Here is a 19,777-nt window from a genome sequence, read left to right as displayed (position 1 = left end):
ATATGTATATATGTGTATATATGTATACATACACATATATTTGTGTGTACATATATATATATGTGTGTGTGTGTGTGTGTGTGTGTATATATATATATATGGACTCAGCAGCTACACATTTCTCTGATTAGTGTCTTCAGGTTAGACTAACACATTGTTGCTAACTTTGGAGCTAACCTCTTTCACTTTTCCAGCAGTTGGGAAACAACAGACAAGACTTTTCTTGGTCTTGCAGCATTTAGTAACTGACACACTGCAGTCTGTGCTGCACATTAACTGACACACTGCAGTCTGTGCTGCACATTAACTGACACACTGCAGTCTGTACTGTACATTAACTGACACACTGCAGTCTGTGCTGCACATTAACTGACACACTGCAGTCTGTGCTGCACATTAACTGACACACTGCAGTCTGTGCTGTACATTAACTGACACACTGCAGTCTGTGCTGCACATTAACTGACACGCTGCAGTCTGTGCTGCACATTAACTGACACGCTGCAGTCTGTGCTGCACATTAACTGACACACTGCAGTCTGTGCTGCACATTAACTGACACACTGCAGTCTGTGCTGCACATTAACTGACACACTGCAGTCTGTGCTGTACATTAACTGACACACTGACAACTTCCTGCTAACCTTTTCCTCTGCTGTCTCTCAGTCAACCCACTACGCCACACATAACACGGAGGTTACTCTAGTTTCAGAACAGCTGTACAGAGGCTCACTGTTGATTTCAGAATTAATGGATATTTTGCGTTGTTTTCGGCATCAAAATTTTTTTTTGGGCCTGGCGGAGATTCTGGTTCTCCTGTTCATTTATAGAGGAAACACTGCTCAACAAATACAGATACAAATACTGGGCTCTCTGCACATCCCTAATATATACAGCACATAGCTACAAACATCCAGCTGTAGGAACAAGAAGAGAAACAGTGATTGAAGCTCAGACAGACGACTGTTAACCTGTTTATCATCATCAGGTGGTTTGGCTCATTTCTGAGTGAACCAGACGTGATCTGAGTCTAAAGTCATTAACAGATGTTCCTCGTGGATGTGTGAGTCCTGTTCTGTTGACATTATACACCAATGACTGGACAAGCAGCATCCCGCACTTTCACTGTCAGGTTTCTGATGATTTTCTTTAGTTTGGAGGTGAAACAGCTTGTACAGTGGTGAGACGACCTTCATCTCATTGTAAACACTAAGAAAACAGTCCAGTACTGGTCCGTAAGGCAGGTATTAGCCAGGTTCATTCTTACAGATACTTGTGAACATATTGACTGTAATCTGTCGTGGAACGTCCACGTGAACTCTGTGTGCACGAGGATCCGACAGAGACTCTACTTCCTGTGCGGTTGGACAGAGAGTAGTGATGATATTTGATGGTGCTGTGATAGAGAGAATATTACGTTACACGATCTCCACAAATAAACAGACTGGTCCACACAGCAGTGACAGTGATGCTGTCTGAGAAGACTACAGTTAGACAGGCTGACCCCCCCCAGGTCCTGGATCACAATACAAACTGCTGCCATCAGGGAGACGCTAGTTAAACAATGAGGAGGCTGTGCTGCACCGCTCTCAATACACTTTAAACTCACATCATCATCTGAACACTGACCGTTTACTGATGAAGACCTGAGATGATGAGTGAAAGCTCAGGAGAACTGAGACTGTACAGGCATCGTTACATATCAGAACATAAGTAATAAAGCCGTCAGTAGGACTGTGGAGAGTAAATAAAAACAAAATAATATGAAATTAAATAATGAAGACAATAGTATAAATAAATAAGATCAAAGGAAAATAGTAGAAGAAGAAAAAAGCGAAAATAATAGAAATAATATTGATGATTTCAACAGAATGTGTTTATTATCTCGTGAGTGTTTTTGTGTTGAGATTTAGTTCAGACTGTTGAGATGAGCTCATCATCATGTTATTGTGTGTTTGTTGTCCTCCTGCTCTCCTATTATATTATATTATATTATATTATATTATATTATATATTATTATTATTATTATTATTATTATTATTATTATTATTATATTTTCCTTCTGTCGGCTTCGTGTCTGTTTCCTGCAGAGTTTTGTTCTGCAGCTCCGTTCTGAACCTTTGTGAGCTGGTGGCTCTCAGACCGGACCTGGCCCGTCTGAAGAAGGTCTTGTACTTCCACGAGAACCAGCTGGTTTATCCGGTCCGCAAAGACCAGGAGAGGGACTTCCAGTATGGATACAACCAAGTCCTCTCATGGTAAACAGGCTTTTATTTTATGTACTGTAAATTCTCTTTAAGCAGCGTTTCATGCCTTCATAGACCTGCAGAGTGAATCAGGTCTGTAGTTTTTATATGTTATATCTCATCTGCGCCTGTGTGCAGTTGTTCAACTCGTCCTCCATGTTGTCATGTTAACTTCATATAAAGTTTATTTCATGTCACTGACTGCAGCAGTCATTGATCAGCGTTAATCTGCTGTCGTTACCGCTCAACACTTCCTGCAGATGTCACGTTAAAAGAAAACAAGCTTTTTTTCACCAGATACAGGCAGAGCGTACCTCATGTACAATTAACAATCCTGATTTTTATCATTTGGGTCCTTTAAAAGTCTGTCCGCTTCTAATGAAACGACCCCTGTCCTACTTCACACTTGGTTCAGCCCTCCGTCACCCCTCCAGACATTAGCTTGGACTCCTCCACTTTCAGTTTCAGGTGTGCGACTCTGACAGCAGCATGGCGAGTGGAGAGAACAACACGTTCCTTAATGCACTTTACACATGGGCTGTATGTTATTGACATGTAATCTACTGTTTCTAATGATGTTTACATGTTTGATCTGTGTGCTGGAAGATAAACAGGCCTCCCAGCTGAGGACTCGAAAACAGATTTATTTATATGTCAGCAAGATGTAAGTACAGATAGATCTGGACACTGCAAGTTGTGTGTTCAACTTTTAACCAGTTCAACTTTTAACCAGTTCAACTTTTAACCAGCTTAAGTTTTAACCAGTTTAACTTTTAACCAGTTTAACTTTTAACCAGTTCAACTTTTAACCAGTTTAACTTTTAACCAGTTCAACTTTTAACCAGTTTAAGTTTTAACCAGCTTAACTTTTAACCAGCTTAACTTTTAAACCAGTTTAACTTTTAACCAGTTTAAGTTTTAACCAGTTCAACTTTTAACCAGTTTAACTTTTAACCAGTTTAACTTTTAAACCAGTTTAACTTTTAACCAGTTTAACTTTGAACCAGTTCAACTTTTAACCAGTTTAACTTTCAACCAGTTCAACTTTCAACCAGTTCAACGTTTAACCAGTTTAACTTTTAACCAGTTCAACTTTTAACCAGTTTAACTTTTAACCAGTTTAACTTTCAACCAGTTTAACTTTTAACCAGTTCAACATTTAACCAGTTTAAGTTTTAACCAGTTTAAGTTTTAACCAGTTTAACTTTTAAACCAGTTTAACTTTTAACCAGTTTAACTTTAAACCAGTTTAACTTTTAACCAGTTTAACTTTTAACCAGTTTAACTTTTAACCAGTTTAACTTTTAAACCAGTTTAACTTTTAACCAGTTCAACATTTAACCAGTTTAACTTTTAACCAGTTCAACTTTTAACCAGTTTTACTTTTAACCAGTTCAACTTTTAACCAGTTTAACTTTTAACCAGTTTAACTTTAAACCAGTTTAACTTTTAACCAGTTTAACTTTTAACCAGTTTAACTTTTAACCAGTTTAACTTTTAAACCAGTTTAACTTTTAACCAGTTCAACTTTTAACCAGTTCAACTTTTAACCAGTTCAACTTTTAACCAGTTTAACTTTTAAACCAGTTTAACTTTTAACCAGTTCAACGTTTAACCAGTTTAACTTTTAACCAGTTCAACTTTTAACCAGTTTAACTTTTAAACCAGTTTAACTTTTAACCAGTTCAACGTTTAACCAGTTTAACTTTCAACCAGTTTAACTTTTAACCAGTTCAACATTTAACCAGTTTAACTTTTAACCAGTTTAACTTTTAACCAGTTCAACTTTTAACCAGTTCAACTTTTAACCAGCTTAACTTTTAACCAGTTTAACTTTTAACCAGTTCAACTTTTAACCAGTTTAACTTTTAACCAGTTTAACTTTCAACCAGTTTAACTTTTAACCAGTTCAACATTTAACCAGTTTAAGTTTTAACCAGTTTAACTTTTAACCAGTTTAACTTTTAAACCAGTTTAACTTTTAACCAGTTTAACTTTTAACCAGTTTAACTTTAAACCAGTTTAACTTTTAACCAGTTTAACTTTTAACCAGTTTAACTTTTAAACCAGTTTAACTTTTAACCAGTTCAACGTTTAACCAGTTTAACTTTTAACCAGTTCAACTTTTAACCAGTTTAACTTTTAACCAGTTCAACTTTTAACCAGTTTAAGTTTTAACCAGCTTAACTTTTAACCAGTTTAACTTTTAAACCAGTTTAACTTTTAACCAGTTCAACGTTTAACCAGTTTAACTTTTAAACCAGTTTAACTTTTAAACCAGTTTAACTTTTAACCAGTTTAACTTTTAACCAGTTTAACTTTTAAACCAGTTTAACGCTTAACCAGTTTAACTTTTAACCAGCTTAACTTTTAACCAGTTTAACTTTTAACCAGCTTAACTTTTAACCAGTTTAAGTTTAAACCAGTTTAAGTTTTACCCAGTTTAAGTTTAAACCAGTTTAATTTTTAACCAGTTCAACTTTTAACCAGTTTAATTTTTAACCAGTTTAAGTTTAAACCAGTTTAAGTTTTAACCAGTTTAAGTTTAAACCAGTTTAAGTTTTAACCAGTTTAAGTTTAAACCAGTTTAAGTTTTAACCAGTTCAACTTTTAACCAGTTTAAGTTTTAACCAGTTTAAGTTTAAACCAGTTTAAGTTTTAACCAGTTTAAGTTTAAACCAGTTTAAGTTTTAACCAGTTCAACTTTTAACCAGTTTAAGTTTTAACCAGTTTAAGTTTTAACCAGTTTAACTTTAAACCAGTTTAAGTTTTAACCAGTTGAAGTTTTAACCAGTTGAAGTTTAAACCGGTTTAAGTTTAAACCAGTTTAAGTTTAAACCAGTTTAACTTTTAACCAGTTTAAGTTTAAACCAGTTTAAGTTTAAACCGGTTTAAGTTTAAACCGGTTTAAACCGGTTTAAGTTTAAACCGGTTTAAACCAGTTTAAGGTTTACCCAGTTTAAGTTTAAACCAGTTTAAGTTTTACCCAGTTTAAGTTTAAACCAGTTTAAGTTTAAACCAGTTTAAGTGTAAACCAGTTTAAGTTTAAACCAGTTTAGGTTTTACCCAGTTTAAGTTTAAACCAGTTTAAGTTTAAACCAGTTTAAGTTTTACCCAGTTGAAGTTTAAACCAGTTTAAACCAGTTTAAGTTTTACCCAGTTTAAGTCTTACCCAGTTTAAGTTTTACCCAGTTTAAGTTTTACCCAGTTTAAGTTTAAACCAGTTTAAACCAGTTTAAGTTTTACCCAGTTTAAGTCTTACCCAGTTTAAGTTTAAACCAGTTTAAGTTTTACCCAGTTTAAGTTTAAACCAGTTTAAACCAGTTTAAGTTTTACCCAGTTTAAGTCTTACCCAGTTTAAGTTTAAACCAGTTTAAGTTTTACCCAGTTTAAGTTTAAACCAGTTTAAACCAGTTTAAGTTTTACCCAGTTTAAGTTTAAACCAGTTTAAGTCTTACCCAGTTTAAGTTTAAACCAGTTTAAGTTTTACCAAGTTTAAGTTTAAACCAGTTTAAGTTTTACCCAGTTTAAGTTTAAACCAGTTTAAGTCTTACCCAGTTTAAGTTTAAACCAGTTTAAGTTTTACCCAGTTTAAGTTTAAACCAGTTTAAACCAGTTTAGTTTTACCCAGTTTAAACCGGTTTAAGTTTAAACCGGTTTAAACCAGTGTAAGTTTTACCCAGTTTAAGTTTAAACCAGTTTAAGTCTTACCCAGTTTAAGTTTAAACCAGTTTAAGTTTTACCCAGTTTAAGTTTAAACCAGTTTAAGTTTTACCCAGTTTAAGTTTAAACCAGTTTAAGTTTTACCCAGTTTAAGTTTAAACCAGTTTAAACCAGTTTAGTTTTACCCAGTTTAAACCGGTTTAAGTTTAAACCGGTTTAAACCAGTTTAAGTTTTACCCAGTTTAAGTTTAAACCAGTTTAAGTCTTACCCAGTTTAAGTTTAAACCAGTTTAAGTCTTACCTAGTTTAAGTTTAAACCAGTTTAAGTTTTACCCAGTTTAAGTTTTACCCAGTTTAAGTTTAAACCAGTTTAAGTTTAAACCAGTTTAAGTTTAAACCAGTTTAAGTTTTACCCAGTTTAAGTTTAAACCAGTTTAAGTTTAAACCAGTTTAAACCAGTTTAAGTTTTACCCAGTTTAAGTTTAAACCAGTTTAAGTTTAAACCAGTTTAAGTTTTACCCAGTTTAAGTTTAAACCAGTTTAAACCAGTTTAGTTTTACCCAGTTTAAGTTTAAACCAGTTTAAGTTTAAACCAGTTTAAGTTTTACCCAGTTTAAGTTTAAACCAGTTTAAGTTTAAACCAGTTTAAGTTTAAACCGGTTTAAACCAGTTTAAGTTTTACCCAGTTTAAGTTTAAACCAGTTTAAGTTTAAACCAGTTTAAGTTTTACCCAGTTTAAGTTTAAACCAGTTTAAACCAGTTTAAGTTTTACCCAGCAGCAGGACGAGGTGCTGCTGAGTGTAAGTGATCGCCGGCTGCATCCAGCTGATGTTACGTGTGTCTGTAGCTGCGCTGCATGTTTTCAGGCAGCCATCAGTTCACTGTGTGACGTTTATTCATGTTCAGCCTGTAGGCGACTGGTGCTGCTGCTTTGGTTACAACTGGAAGTGATCAAACCCTTAAATCAGACTAAATGAAGTCACATCAGACACTTTCTGGTTGATCAGTCATGGAGAATGAAAACTTTTCCTTTTGTATGAAGCAGCAACAAAGTTGTAGCATGATGTGTTTGAGTTAATTTGTCCTCCTGCGATGTGACTACTGCACATCTGCACACTGCAGCGTCCATGCTGAGACGATATATCAAACCAAACCAAATATAAACAGAAAAATAGCAAAACATGAAAACCGCTCTGCACACGGCACTAACACCCAAACAACCAAACCGAAACATTTCATGGTACCGCTGTGGAAACATTAGTTATGAAGCACATAAAATTAGAGGTGAAACATTTAGACGTTCAGGCCATTTTCAAAGCAAAGAAGCCAGATGTTCTCTGGTTCCAGGCCTGAGTGTCAAACAAACATCAGCAGGAAGTGTTGAATAAACTGATACATGTGAAGATCATAAACTTTCCTCCTATCATATGTGGTGCAATGGATACGTTTCTTTTGGTACCAAGAGATCATGTGATCTCCAGCTGATACAGTGACTACAGTGATAACATACAGGGGTCCTTTAGAGTCGTGTGCAGTCATTATAATAAGTACTGCAGTGTGTAATGATCAGTGTACTTTGTAGTATTATATAATAAGTACTACAGTGTTTAATAAGTGCTTTAATAGTTAATTAATATCTACAGTCTAATAATGAAAGCTGAGTGCAGATTAATGACTTGGTTGACTCCGCTCAGCTCTCAGTTTGTCTTAATGAGCGTGTCAGGGAGCACGTGATTGGTTAATTACCTGGGCCGACATGATGCTGTCTGTCTAATTGAAGTGTTGTCATTAATCAGTAACGAGCGTCTCTCTACAGAAACTGATTGTTGTTGATCTGCAGGGCAGCATGTCGATAAGTCAGAGCTGCTCCATCTGCCGTAATGTCATTACTGCAGGCAGATACGCTTGCATTAAATAATGCGCTGTCGTTAAGAGACGTCTGATTGGACTGAAGCCAGATTGTTTTACTAATTTGAATTATAATGTAGCTTCTGATCAACCCTGCAGAGTTCTGCTGCAGATCAGACTCAACCATTTATATCAAAACCTGGTTTTAAATCACAAAGGCTGCAGTTTAAACACTGGAAACAGAAGCAGCAACAGTAATTAAAAGACAGTACAGAGCTTCAGTAACAATTAAAACAGAGGCTGGAACTGAAGAATGATTTGGCATTTTTGCAGGAAATGATTTCTGATTATTTTTCCATCAGTTGACTAAATGTTTCATCTCTGTGATGCTGAAACAGAAATGTAAGCTAACAGATCAGCGGGCAGCTGATTGCTCCATCTGTAGCGCCTCCTGGTCGGCCCTTTGTAGGCCCCTGGTCAGCCCTTTGTAGGCCCCTGGTCGGCCCTTTGTAGGCCCCTGGTCAGCCCTTTGTAGGCTCCTGGTCGGCCCTTTGTAGGCCCCTGGTCAGCCCTTTGTAGGCCCCTGGTCGGCCCTTTGTAGGCTCCTGGTCGGCCCTTTGTAGGCCCCTGGTCGGCCCTTTGTAGGCTCCTGGTCGGCCCTTTGTAGGCCCCTGGTCGGCCCTTTGTTGGCCCCTGGTCGGCCCTTTGTTGGCCCCTGGTCGGCCCTTTGTAGGCTCCTGGTCGGCCCTTTGTTGGCCCCTGGTCGGCCCTTTGTAGGCTCCTGGTCGGCCCTTTGTAGGCCCCTGGTCGGCCCTTTGTCGGCCCCTGGTCAGCCCTTTGTCGGCTCCTGGTCAGCCCTTTGTCGGCTCCTGGTCAGCCCTTTGTAGGCTCCTGGTCGGCCCTTTATCGGCTCCTGGTGGCCCTTTGTTGGCCCCTGGTCAGCCCTTTTATTGGCCCCTGGTCAGCCCTTTGTAGGCTCCTGGTCAGCCCTTTGTTGGCCCCTGCTGGTTGACAGTCTGTTCATGTAGAAATGAGTTTGCGGCCTGTAGTTTCAACCTCAGTGTTCTCTTTGTCCTGCAGCCTGGTGGCAGACGTGGTCGTCTTTAACTCGGCCTTCAACATGGACTCCTTCCTGTCCTCCATCTCCTCCTTCATGAAGAAGATCCCGGACCACCGGCCCAGAGACCTGGACCAACTGATCCGTCCCAAGTGTGTGGTCCTGTACTACCCGGTCCAGTTCCCCGATGTCAGCAGGTCAGTGTGATCATCCTCTGCTCCAGGGATCAAACTCTGATTAAAGACAGGACAGGATTTAATCTGCTGAGTTCAGTCAATCTGTGAGTGTCAGATTAGAGGACGAGGTTTTAACGAGCCGCTCCCTGTGAGGATCACTGACTGTCCTCGTGTTTGTTTGGACACTCCATCATTAACAGAGCGGCTCATACACTGCTTCTGTTTAAAACATCCACAAACATGATGAGATAAATGTGCCATATGTGTGATGTCTTGGCTGTTCAAGGTTTGTGTCTGTATGACCTAAACATTAGAAATTCGAAAATATGGAAGATTCTTGTGCTTCTATTGACGAGTCTGTTCTTTTGGAGAATGAGACGAAAATGAATCATTGAGTGTTTCCAATCAAACGTGAACTGGTGATGTTGCATCAACTATGATCCTGTGCCGCCTCCCATCGCCGCCATCTACCGTCACCCCCCCAGTCCAATTTCAACATGTGATAACTGAGTTTTTGTCTGTGTGTCTGCTGGTTTTCAACACAGGACAATAAGTGTTCTAGGAATCGGATTCTGAGCCTTACTAATGTCAGAAAAATATTGGATACATGGATTTTGTGTCTGCTGTTATTATTCTTTGTTCTTTGTCTTACTTTGATTTGGGGGATAACCATGCGCCCAGTCTTGGAACTACAATTCCCATAATGCTTTTGGGGATATAAACAGGAGGTCAATTAGTCAAATAGTCTCCATTAAAGTCCTGTGAATCAGCTGTTAGCAGCTCCTGTCTGCAGTGTAACATGACGTTCAGACAGCTATCACTGATCACTGTGATACTGAAGAAAACTTCACAATGTGATGATTCTCAGGCTGCTCTGCAGCCTCTTTTTCTCTGATTTTTAAGCGGCTTTATGGAGGTGTATGCACAGTCACAGATGATATAGATGATGGTATTGTCATATGTGTTTCATGTATGTGTGTTGAGATTTGACTGAGTTATGACTCAAAGAAGGAGGAGGATGGATTTTGACACAAACTGAGGAGGCTCCTCAGTCTGAAAACCTCTGATCTACATTAAGGACATCAGGGCCGGGTCTTACAAAGCATCGCCTTACAAAGTATTTAAAAGTCTTAAATTTCATTCACAAAGGTCTGATGGTTTTTATTGATATCTGTCAGACTTTGACATGAAACAGGTATTAAAATGTCTTGAAAAGTCTTAAATGTAACTTGGTGGAGCTGCAGAAATCCTGCAGGGGATAACAACTGTCTGTTAAAGGCAAAAAACCTACATAACAAAGATTCAGGAAAAAATCAACAAGACAGAAACCAGTGGACCAGACAGAAGATAAAAATCTAAAAAGTGCAGCGTCTAAAACATAACACCAACTATATCATCTGTAATATTATCTCTATAATCTGGAGCCATGAAGAGCTTTAAGAGTAATCCATAAAATCTGTAAATCAATCCTAAAACTAAGGGAGAGTGCAGTGATGTGTTCCTGTTGTAGTTTAAGTCCAACAGCTGTGTTTAGTTAGTTCACACCTGTTTCAAAAAGCCTCGAGGAGACAAAGACGCGTGAAACAAGTTCTGCATCTTTAAAACTCAAAACTGGTCGAATCTTTAAGACATATTTTATATGTATTTATATTTCCTAGTTTGTGACGGCCCCCGGCATCATTTAAATGCTGCTTTGTTTTTATCATTTATGGTAAATATATTTAGATGGTTATAATTGTAATTACATGTTGACAGAGATTACATCAGTCAGAGTGTGTTTCAGCTCAGAGAGTCTGGTTTCTGTTAGAGTTTAAATGAACAGCAGCTGTCTGAACACATCAAACACTGACAGGGATTACTGGTTAGACTGGGAGCCCACCATCACAGTCCTGGTGCAGGTCTGTCCCCAGCGTTGAACCACATGTGTGCTTTAAAGGGAGAGTGTGTGTGTGTGGTATTTAATCAATAAAAAGGATTAAACATGAAGGAGTTTCTCTGTCAGAGGAGATGAGAACAGTCACGTTATGGCTCAGTATTAAACTGACACACTGACTGTATTTTCACAGTTGTGTGTTTGAATTTCTTACAAACTAGTTTCAAACTTTGACTTCAGAAATGTCAGATTGTACGCAGAATGATTTTCTTTGCAGATGACATTGACATTTATATTCCTGATCATCTCTGCAGCCGTTTTCAAACCTCTAGTGTGTTTGTTCTGGTCTGAATCGGGATGACTTTATAAACTTGGTTCGGTTTCTTTTTTTACACACAGAAAAATCCAAGCCAACCAAAATGCATCACTAAAAGCAGGTGAGAAAGTTCTCTCCTCTCATTGGTCATATGTGTCTGGGGCAAGAGCGTAAACACAGGAAGAAGGTCCTGAAGAAGCTCTTATCTACCCAAACATCAAGAACACAATGTGATTGGTTGTTAGTCCAGGACGGGTCTTGATTTGTGTTTATAGCTGCAAAGATTCTCTGATTGCAGCTTGTTAAATGTGAATATTTTCTGGTTTCTTTAGTCTCCATGACAGTAAACTGAATATCTTTGAGTTGTGGACAAAACAAGACATTTGAGGACGTCAACTTGGACTTTGGGAAACACTGATCAACATTTTTCACCATTTTCTGACATTTTATGGACCAAACAACAAATCGATTATTGGAGAAAATAATCGACAGATTAATCAATAATGAAAAAATAAATGTTAGTTGCAGCCCTACAACTGTTGATATCACTCTTCAACATCCCAGCATGCAAAGCGTTACTGGCTACGGGAGCCTTTTAGCACAAACTTGCTGCCTTGTAGTCAATCAGATGGATCATGTCCTCTAAAGGGTCTCTGTTGTTTTGGTCCAAACCAGTCGTACCAAGACGGAGGAAAACCTACCAGAGAGATAGAACTACACAGATCTAAAAACGTCCTGTTAAAAATGTTTATCAGTTCAGTATCAAGAAAAACAAAACACATTTGAGGCATTTCAGTTTCTCCAGAAGAGAATTTTTTTGCTTTGCTCGGGTTTATATCCTAATAAACTGAATATTTGGAGTTTGGGATTGTTGGTCAGACGTCTCTGGACTCTGGGAAACTATGATGGATATTTTTCACAATTTTCTGATATTTTAAACAAAGTGAGTAATAGAAAAAATAATCAGATGAATTGATATTGAAAATAGTGGTTAGTTGGAGCTCTACATAGTTGAAGTTTATTAATTTGTTTAGCACTTTTCATGGTGCTAAGAAAAATAAGAAAAATACATTTAAAATTACAAAACTTTACAGTACACTAAAAATAAGAGGATAAAACATGAAAACACATTATAAATAGACATTAAAGTGCACAAAGTGCAATAAATGACATAGATGTTTGAGAGGAAGTTAATTGGAGGCCAGTTTCTCTGCAGGTAAGGTGTTCCAGGTTTCAGGTGCGTGAAGTTGCGTCCTCCATGTTTTTATGGGTGCGGTGCAGTGAGAGCAGCAGCGGGGCGTCAGAGGACGTCAGGGCTGGGACGTGGTTTTAGTAGCTATACAACATAGGCTGGGGCTAAACCATTCAGTGCTTTGTAAACCATTAAAATAATTTTAAAATCAGTTCTAAGGTTAAATGTGTGGAGAAGCTGCACAGCAAATTCACTGGAGGCTGTCGAAGAGTGAAGTGTTGAGGTTCTGGTGCTGGTTCTGTACCAGTGAGAGAACCTAATGTCGGCGTAATATCAGAATTTATGGTATTCAACACCTGTGTCTGTCATCGTCCGGGCTCGTGGGCAGCAGCAGGTACGCTAGAAAAACTGTGACAGCCGCCATTTTCTGTCCGTTGCCTTGAACATGAGAAGCGGAGATTGGTGAGTACATTCAAACCATTTCTGTTGGTGTTATTGCTGTTTGGTATTAACTTGCTTATTTAGGCTCACTGTTTCAAATGTTGGAGACATGAGTAATTTTAATACCGATATTTACTACCGAGTTCCCGTCGTCGTTAGCTGGTAAACAGAGGCTAATGTTAAGCTAGCTTAGTTGTAACGCTAACTCTTTACGAATATAGTTTTAAGCTGTTTGGGTCTAGAGGATTTTTTAATCTGTGTGTTTCCTCTAAACACTGTAGTAGTGGAATAACATTCAGACATGAATGGTATTAATAAGTTAAATGTTTCAAACGTAGCAGAACTGAAAACGTCTTAACTGCTCTGATGTGAAAGATTTATTCTTATGAATGAAAATTATACAAGTTGAAGTTTATGACATGATGCTTTGGTTCTGCCATGAAACTCTTGAGTTGTGTTACCCAGATCATTAATGTAACCGTTAGCAGCGTTGTGTATTAACTTAACGTTAGCTGATGCTTGTTATGGCGTTTTAGATTATGTGGCTCGACGGATGTAACATAAATTTATAGCCTTTAACTGCACCTCTTTTAAATGTCATAATCAATTTGATGTATCTCAGGAGTGAATACTGTCCTGTCATCATAATTGATAGAAATTTGCTTCTTTGCATCTCTTGATTGTAGCAGTCGACGAGATCAGGAGGGTCCTCATTCAGAAAATCAACCTTCAGGTAAGTTAAGGTGGGAAAAATGTTTAACCTATAGAGTTGCTATAATAAATATAACCATGTAACCATTGTTATATTTGACTATTATTCAAGCTTTAGAATTCAGGCCATAACAGTTGAGATGGCAGAAAGAGGCCATTCAGTGTTTTTCAGTGCTTCTGTTGGAGGATACAAAGATATCACAATCATCACCAGAGGTGTGAAGAGCAAGTATATAAAGATTCAGATCTCTGAGGCAGGAAGAGCTTCTGTATACCCGCCTTCATTTCCAACAAGAATATTTTAGTCCATCAGACAGCATCTGAGTGTAGTTGATTTTATTGTCTTTTAGGCTATTAAAAGGCAATATCTATTCATAATTAAATAGCATTGAAGGATGTTTTAAGAAATGTCATGTTGTCCCCTCTTCCTCTACAGTCTGATGTTGTAGACGGAAAAACAATCATCAAAGAAGAAACAAATACATCAAATTACAAGCAGCTGATTCTGAAGAATTCCTTTCTGAAGGTAAACTTCCCAACTGGAATATTATGACTCACCAGTAATTCAAACTGAGTGTAAGTCATTATATTGTGTCATTTAAACCCTTTTCATGTCGTTTTGTCTGTTAAGCTCATCACGTAGTGAGAGAGAAGTTCTCCATCACTGTGGATGAAACCGTGTTGGCAGAATTATCCACTCTGGAAGGGATTTGTTTTGTCATCAGTGACAGTCATGATGACAATAGTACATTTATAAAATAGCTTGGTTTTATATTGCATTAACAGAATCTAGTTGTAATATTAGTATATGAAATATTAAGACACCTGTTAGAAAAAGGTTTAACTTTATCGCGGCGTAGCAAAGCAGCCGTTTCTCTATTGGTTCCTGATTGTTGAGTCAGGAAAGATAAATGTTTGGAAGCAGCATCATGTCTGCTGAATTCAAGGTTTTATCCACAATTCAACTCCTTTCAAGTTTGGCTTTTCTTGATCATCATTACCGTCATGCTTTAATGATGACTGACGCTAGTTTGCTGCTCTTGGTCTAAATCAGAATTGTTAACCACGTCTATTAACATTTGCTTTTTGATTTGTGTTTTGTTGGAACTGAGCATGTAACTCTGGAAAGGTTCCTTGCCATCTAAATAATAACCCGTTCAGTTTTAAAGACACAGAGCCAAATCCAGACCATCCTGTCGGGCCTTGTCAGAGGTATACTGTTCAACTCACTGCTGTAATCTGTGTAGCTGATAAAACAGATCCTGCCGACCAGAGCTGGAGGGACCGCAGTGCTTGCAGCGTGTGCAGAGACCGGGACGCTGTGTTTAACATTCCTGCAGCACATGGTTGATGATAGCAGGATATAGGTTTCATTGTAAGGATGAGCAGAGTTGTGTGAAATAGGTCAGCTCGTCCCCGCGGTTACAGCTATTAAACTGAACTTTTCTTTTTTCATTTTAAATTCCCGTACTGCATGATGACCAATATTAATGTGTGGACTTGGGGCTGAATTACCAGTAGTTACTTACTGGTCATCAGCAGGTGACAGTGTTGGTCTCAACCCTGCAGTAGACTCATATTACTGCAGTAATGTGATTGTTGTGCGTCTCTGACCTGCTGGCAGGAACCCTGCAGTGAATAATGGTGGAGGTTGTCACCGTGTTGCCTGCGTTAAAAGATCCCCTCGTCAGGAAAGTAAGTTGTGTTTTTCCCTTAATTGCATTATTTTGAAATTTAATTTTTGCACTAAGGAAAGATGTTATCAAGATTACTTAGATGCACTTGACAGTGTGCAGGACCGCTTTGATTATTAGTGCTCAAACATGTTCAGTTGCCAGTTTATTGGTTAATAGCTGAAACTGAGGAAACGCTCCCGTTAGAAGGTTGTAACGTTGATTTAACATAAACTGCTCAGAGAGTTGCTCTCAACTTTATGGTTATTTTGAAGGCTGTAGCACTGTGCTGTTGTTAAATTATATTATGTCATACAGAGAAGTGTTTCTACTATTTTGACTACCCTCACTGTTATAAATGGGGTGGACAAAATATTAGAAATACCTCTGGTATGAAATAATGCAATCGAACAGCAGAACAAACTGCAGCCTCCAAATGAGTTTCAACAGAAAGTGAACATTAAAACCTTGATGGAGGTAAGATTTACTGCAGAACTGTTATACTGCATTAGATTTAGATTGATAGCAGCCACAGCAGCTCTGTGAGGGGGATGATATGAGGAGAAAGAGCTGCATGCTGTTGGTATCAGTGATTACACAGCGACGTAAATCCTGACTATTCTGGTTCCTGACTTTTATTTATTCTGTGAACAGCTTGTTAAAAGGGGGTTACTGCTATCAGCTGATTATGAAGTTGAACTTGGATCATGTCTCTGTCTTTGCTAAGGAACACTTTTATTAATTCATAGCTAAAAGCTTATCATTGGATTGTCAGATAATGTATATTGCACTCTCTCTGTTGCTGCAGATACGCCAAGATTTTAGCCTCCTCTTTGGACCAGAAATAAGCAAACTGCTGGAGAAATGGCACATTTCTATAAAAAAGGTGATCAGAGAAGCAGGAGCCTCACTTCCAGAATCAATACGAAGATGAATCCTCTGATGATCACACAGGGATTCAGTTAAAGGCATAAACACTACTGGGCATACACAGTTCCTATAATGGAGCTTAACACAGCTCAGGAAGCCTGCAGAGGTCACGGGCAGTAGGTTAAAGTGGAGTTTTAAGGATAAAGCTGACACTGGACCACCTCTGCCCATGAAAAAGAAAGCACTGGAGATCAGCACATCCCAGGCTGTGGGCCTAGTTGTGTTTGTACTGGGCCACAGTCTGAGCTTTAAGCTTTAAAGAACACATCACGATGTAACTGTCACTTTTACCCTCAATCCTGTAGGAGCCTAGAAGAACACCTGGAGAACCAGAAGGGCCTCAGCAGCCATTCCTTCTTGCTTCTGGGACCAGCAAGCAGGCCATCAGCACCTTCTACATGGACATGGAGAAGAAGCTCATCTCCTGCAGGGAACCACTTCATTAAAAAGTGTGTTCCTTCTTGTGCTCGGTCTACAGCATTCGAGTTGACACAACAACAGGAAGCTTAAAGGCAGAAGTGTTAAAGCCACGTTCATCAACAATGTGTAGGTGTCACATTTGTGTGATGGTTTTTCACGTTTGGAGTATGAGGTATGAAGCCAAAAACAAGGCATTAAAAACTTCAATAACATAACAAACTGTCATTGAGAATCACCGCTGAAGGTATCGAGTCCAGGCTTCTCAAAACGAAAATGCTGACTCAGCACTTTCACACCGATGTGTCACATGAAGTAAGTGTCACATCTCGGGTTAAATGTAGTTTTCTTCATGAGATGCGATTGAATGTTTGCATCTTTCTGGGAAATGACGTCTGTTCTTTGGTATCAGAAATGGAGACGATGTTTGTAATAATCGTCACACTTCATGAGCTGCGATACTTTCAGACTCATTGTTCTGTGCTGTGCAGGCAGCAGTAATGAGCTGCCTCATGTTTTTGGCAGTATTATATTGTTCAAGGTCACTGCAGGGTTTTTATGAGCGCCCTGGTTGTCAAATATAATGTGAAGGCCTTGTTACAGGAAAACATCCAGTTTCTTTCATTGCAGTCCCTGTTTGGAGTGATTACTGCTCCACTTTCAGATGGTGCCAAGTCCAGTAGACGCCTTGAAACACATGTTCAACAATCGTTTAGGGTCAATTTTAGGTGATAAATTGAAGGACTGTCACCACCGAGTGTTACTGTATGAGTGTCTCTACTGAGTGAACTCTGAACGCTGACCAGTGCTGTTGTTATCCATCATGGTGTTAATAATTTACACTACAAGAATTTGTTCATTCAAACTGTCATAGTGTTTATAATGTTAATTTAACACTTTGACAGTGGTTCCCATATAAACACTGAAGGTCATTACACCGGAGCGTCATGAGTACCTTCACACAGAACACAATCAGCTGACGCAAATTCTGTTGCAAATTGGTGTTTCCGTGTTTCTGTCGTAAACTGGTTTTGCTGCCGGTGTGAATAGTTGTGATGTTTATTGGCAGGACAGTATTTCATGTGCTGGTGTGGTTTATTCATCACGTCCCCGGTGTGTAAAGAGCTTCAGGATGTGTAATGTGCTCTCTCCTCTGATGTTTTGGAGAGTCCAGTAGTCAGGTCAACTAGAGATGGGGTCAGTGACTCTTTCTGCATCTTTCTTTATTAAAAACAATTGAACTCTTAATATTCCTGCAGTGAAGAAAGGCTGTTTTGTGATAGACTTTGTGTAGAGATTAAATAATAATAATACTAAAGTAAGTTTAGTTGAGAGTCTGAAATCCTGCCACGAATAACATGAACCTGTCGTTACACAGAGGATGGAGGCTCCTGTGTTGAACACTAGATGTGATAGAGAATGAGAGAAGAAGAGCAGAGCTGTGTGAGTGTAGCTGGAAAGCGCTCGGCGGTGGCGTCGGGCCTCTCGTGTATCTCCGCCTGCTCGGATCAGTGACAGCGAGCTGCAGGATGACGCTGCGTCTGGCCTCCAGTGTTTCTCAGCTCATTTTCAGATGCTAATGTGGCCGATCCAAAGCAAACTCACAGAGTGTAAGTAAGCGATTATATGCATGGCCGACAATCCCTCTACACGCCCGCGGTCCTCCTCCTAAACACAGCGAGTCCGGCTCTTTGAAAATATAAACGCTCAGAGAAACACGCAGAGGAGGGGCTGATGACTCCTCTGCAGAGGTATTTATGTTCTCATGGAGGAGATTCACTGAAGAAAAGTGAGCAGGGAGCATCTCACCTGTACTGGTCTCCAGTTCAACTACAGTGCAGATTCTAACTGTGTTTTATTTGGGTGGACTGAAACCAGTTCACATCTCTGATCCATCACTCCTCAACATGTTCTGCTGTCCTCCCCCTCAGTCTGAGTCCTCTTAGTTCTTAATGCGATTATTTTATTGCTTTAATTTGGTCTTTTACAGTCAGAAGTACTCAGATACTTTAAAGCAGTAAAAGTACATAAGTATTATGAGCTTGATGTAGTTAAAGTATTGCAGTAAAAGTACATAAGTATTATGAGCTTGATGTAGTTAAAGTATTGCAGTAAAAGTACATAAGTATTATGAGCTTGATGTAGTTAAAGTATTGCAGTAAAAGTACATAAGTATTATGAGCTTGATGTAGTTAAAGTATTGCAGTAAAAGTAGTGGTTTGGTCCCTCTGACTGATATATTATTATATATGACATCATTAGATTATTAATAGTGAAGCATCAGTGTTAGAGCAGCATGTTACTGTTGTAGCTGCTGGAGGTGGAGCTAGTTTACACTACTTTATATACAGTTAGCTAGTTTAGTCCAGTGGTTCCCAACCTAGGGGTCGGGCCCCTCCAAAGGGTCAGCAGATAAATCTGAGGGGTGGTGAGATGATTAATGGGAGAGGAAAGAAGAAAAAACAAAGTTCTGATACACAAATCTGTTTTCAGTTTTTGGACTTTTTCTCTAATCTTTGATTTTTGCTGAAATATTGGATCATTTGAACATTTATTGAAATGAAAGCATGTGAGAAGTTTAGAGGGAAAAATCACTATTTGGTGGAGCTGTTAACAACTCATAGACATGTGAAATGTGACCCCGACTACACACTGCTTTTTGTAAGACGTCAAAAGCCAAAAAGGTTGGAAACCACTGGTTTCATCTTTAACAATGTGTTGTATTTTAAAAGCTTGTTATATTATCCATTGTGTCAAATCTTCATCTGAAAAGTAACTAAAGCTGTCAAATAAATGTAGTGGAGTAGAAAGTACAATATTTCCCTCTGAAATGTAGAAAGTAGCATCACATGGAAATACTCAAGTGAAGTACAAGTACCTCAAACTGTACTGAAGTACTTGAGTAAATGTACTCACTATTTTTCTGCACTGGTTACAAGTATTTACCTGTTTGTTTGTCTTTTTCATTGTAATAATTGAATTGTGTGTAAAATGTGTGTAAAGCTCTGCTGTGAGGATGAGTAGTGTTTGTACCTGTAAACAGGGAGGTGTGTCTTCATCTTTTATGAAACAACAGGAAGCTGAACTTTGTTTTAATGTTAATAAACGGCAGTAAATGTCCGTCCCTCCTCAGGTTTAGATTAGAGTGAGCAGATGATTGAGGTGGACTCCTGGTGAAAGAGTCTCTGCTGTGTCTGGATGCAGTCAGGCCTCTTTGGCCTCTTCTTTGGCCT

General features: G+C 38.7%; 1 protein-coding gene across 4 annotated transcripts in view; it reads left to right on the top strand.

The window, feature by feature from the left end:
• gtdc1 (glycosyltransferase-like domain containing 1) overlaps positions 1–19,777 on the top strand; it is a 56,266-nt gene that overhangs the window by 9,834 nt on the left and 26,655 nt on the right. For 3 of the 4 annotated variants that reach the window (XM_067602721.1, XM_067602723.1, XM_067602720.1), the window contains exons 3-4: positions 2,092–2,259; positions 8,839–9,012. In XM_067602721.1, the coding sequence (XP_067458822.1) occupies positions 2,092–2,259; positions 8,839–9,012 (342 nt within the window). The remainder of the gene's footprint in view (positions 1–2,091; positions 2,260–8,838; positions 9,013–19,777) is intronic. The other variant, XM_067602722.1, reaches the window with a different exon arrangement.

The sequence above is a fragment of the Thunnus thynnus genome, chromosome 11 (assembly GCF_963924715.1).
Source record: "Thunnus thynnus chromosome 11, fThuThy2.1, whole genome shotgun sequence".
NCBI lineage: Eukaryota > Metazoa > Chordata > Actinopteri > Scombriformes > Scombridae > Thunnus > Thunnus thynnus.
The sequence above is the reverse complement of the archived record's forward strand: the minus strand, read 5'-3'. Positions and strand labels throughout refer to the sequence as shown.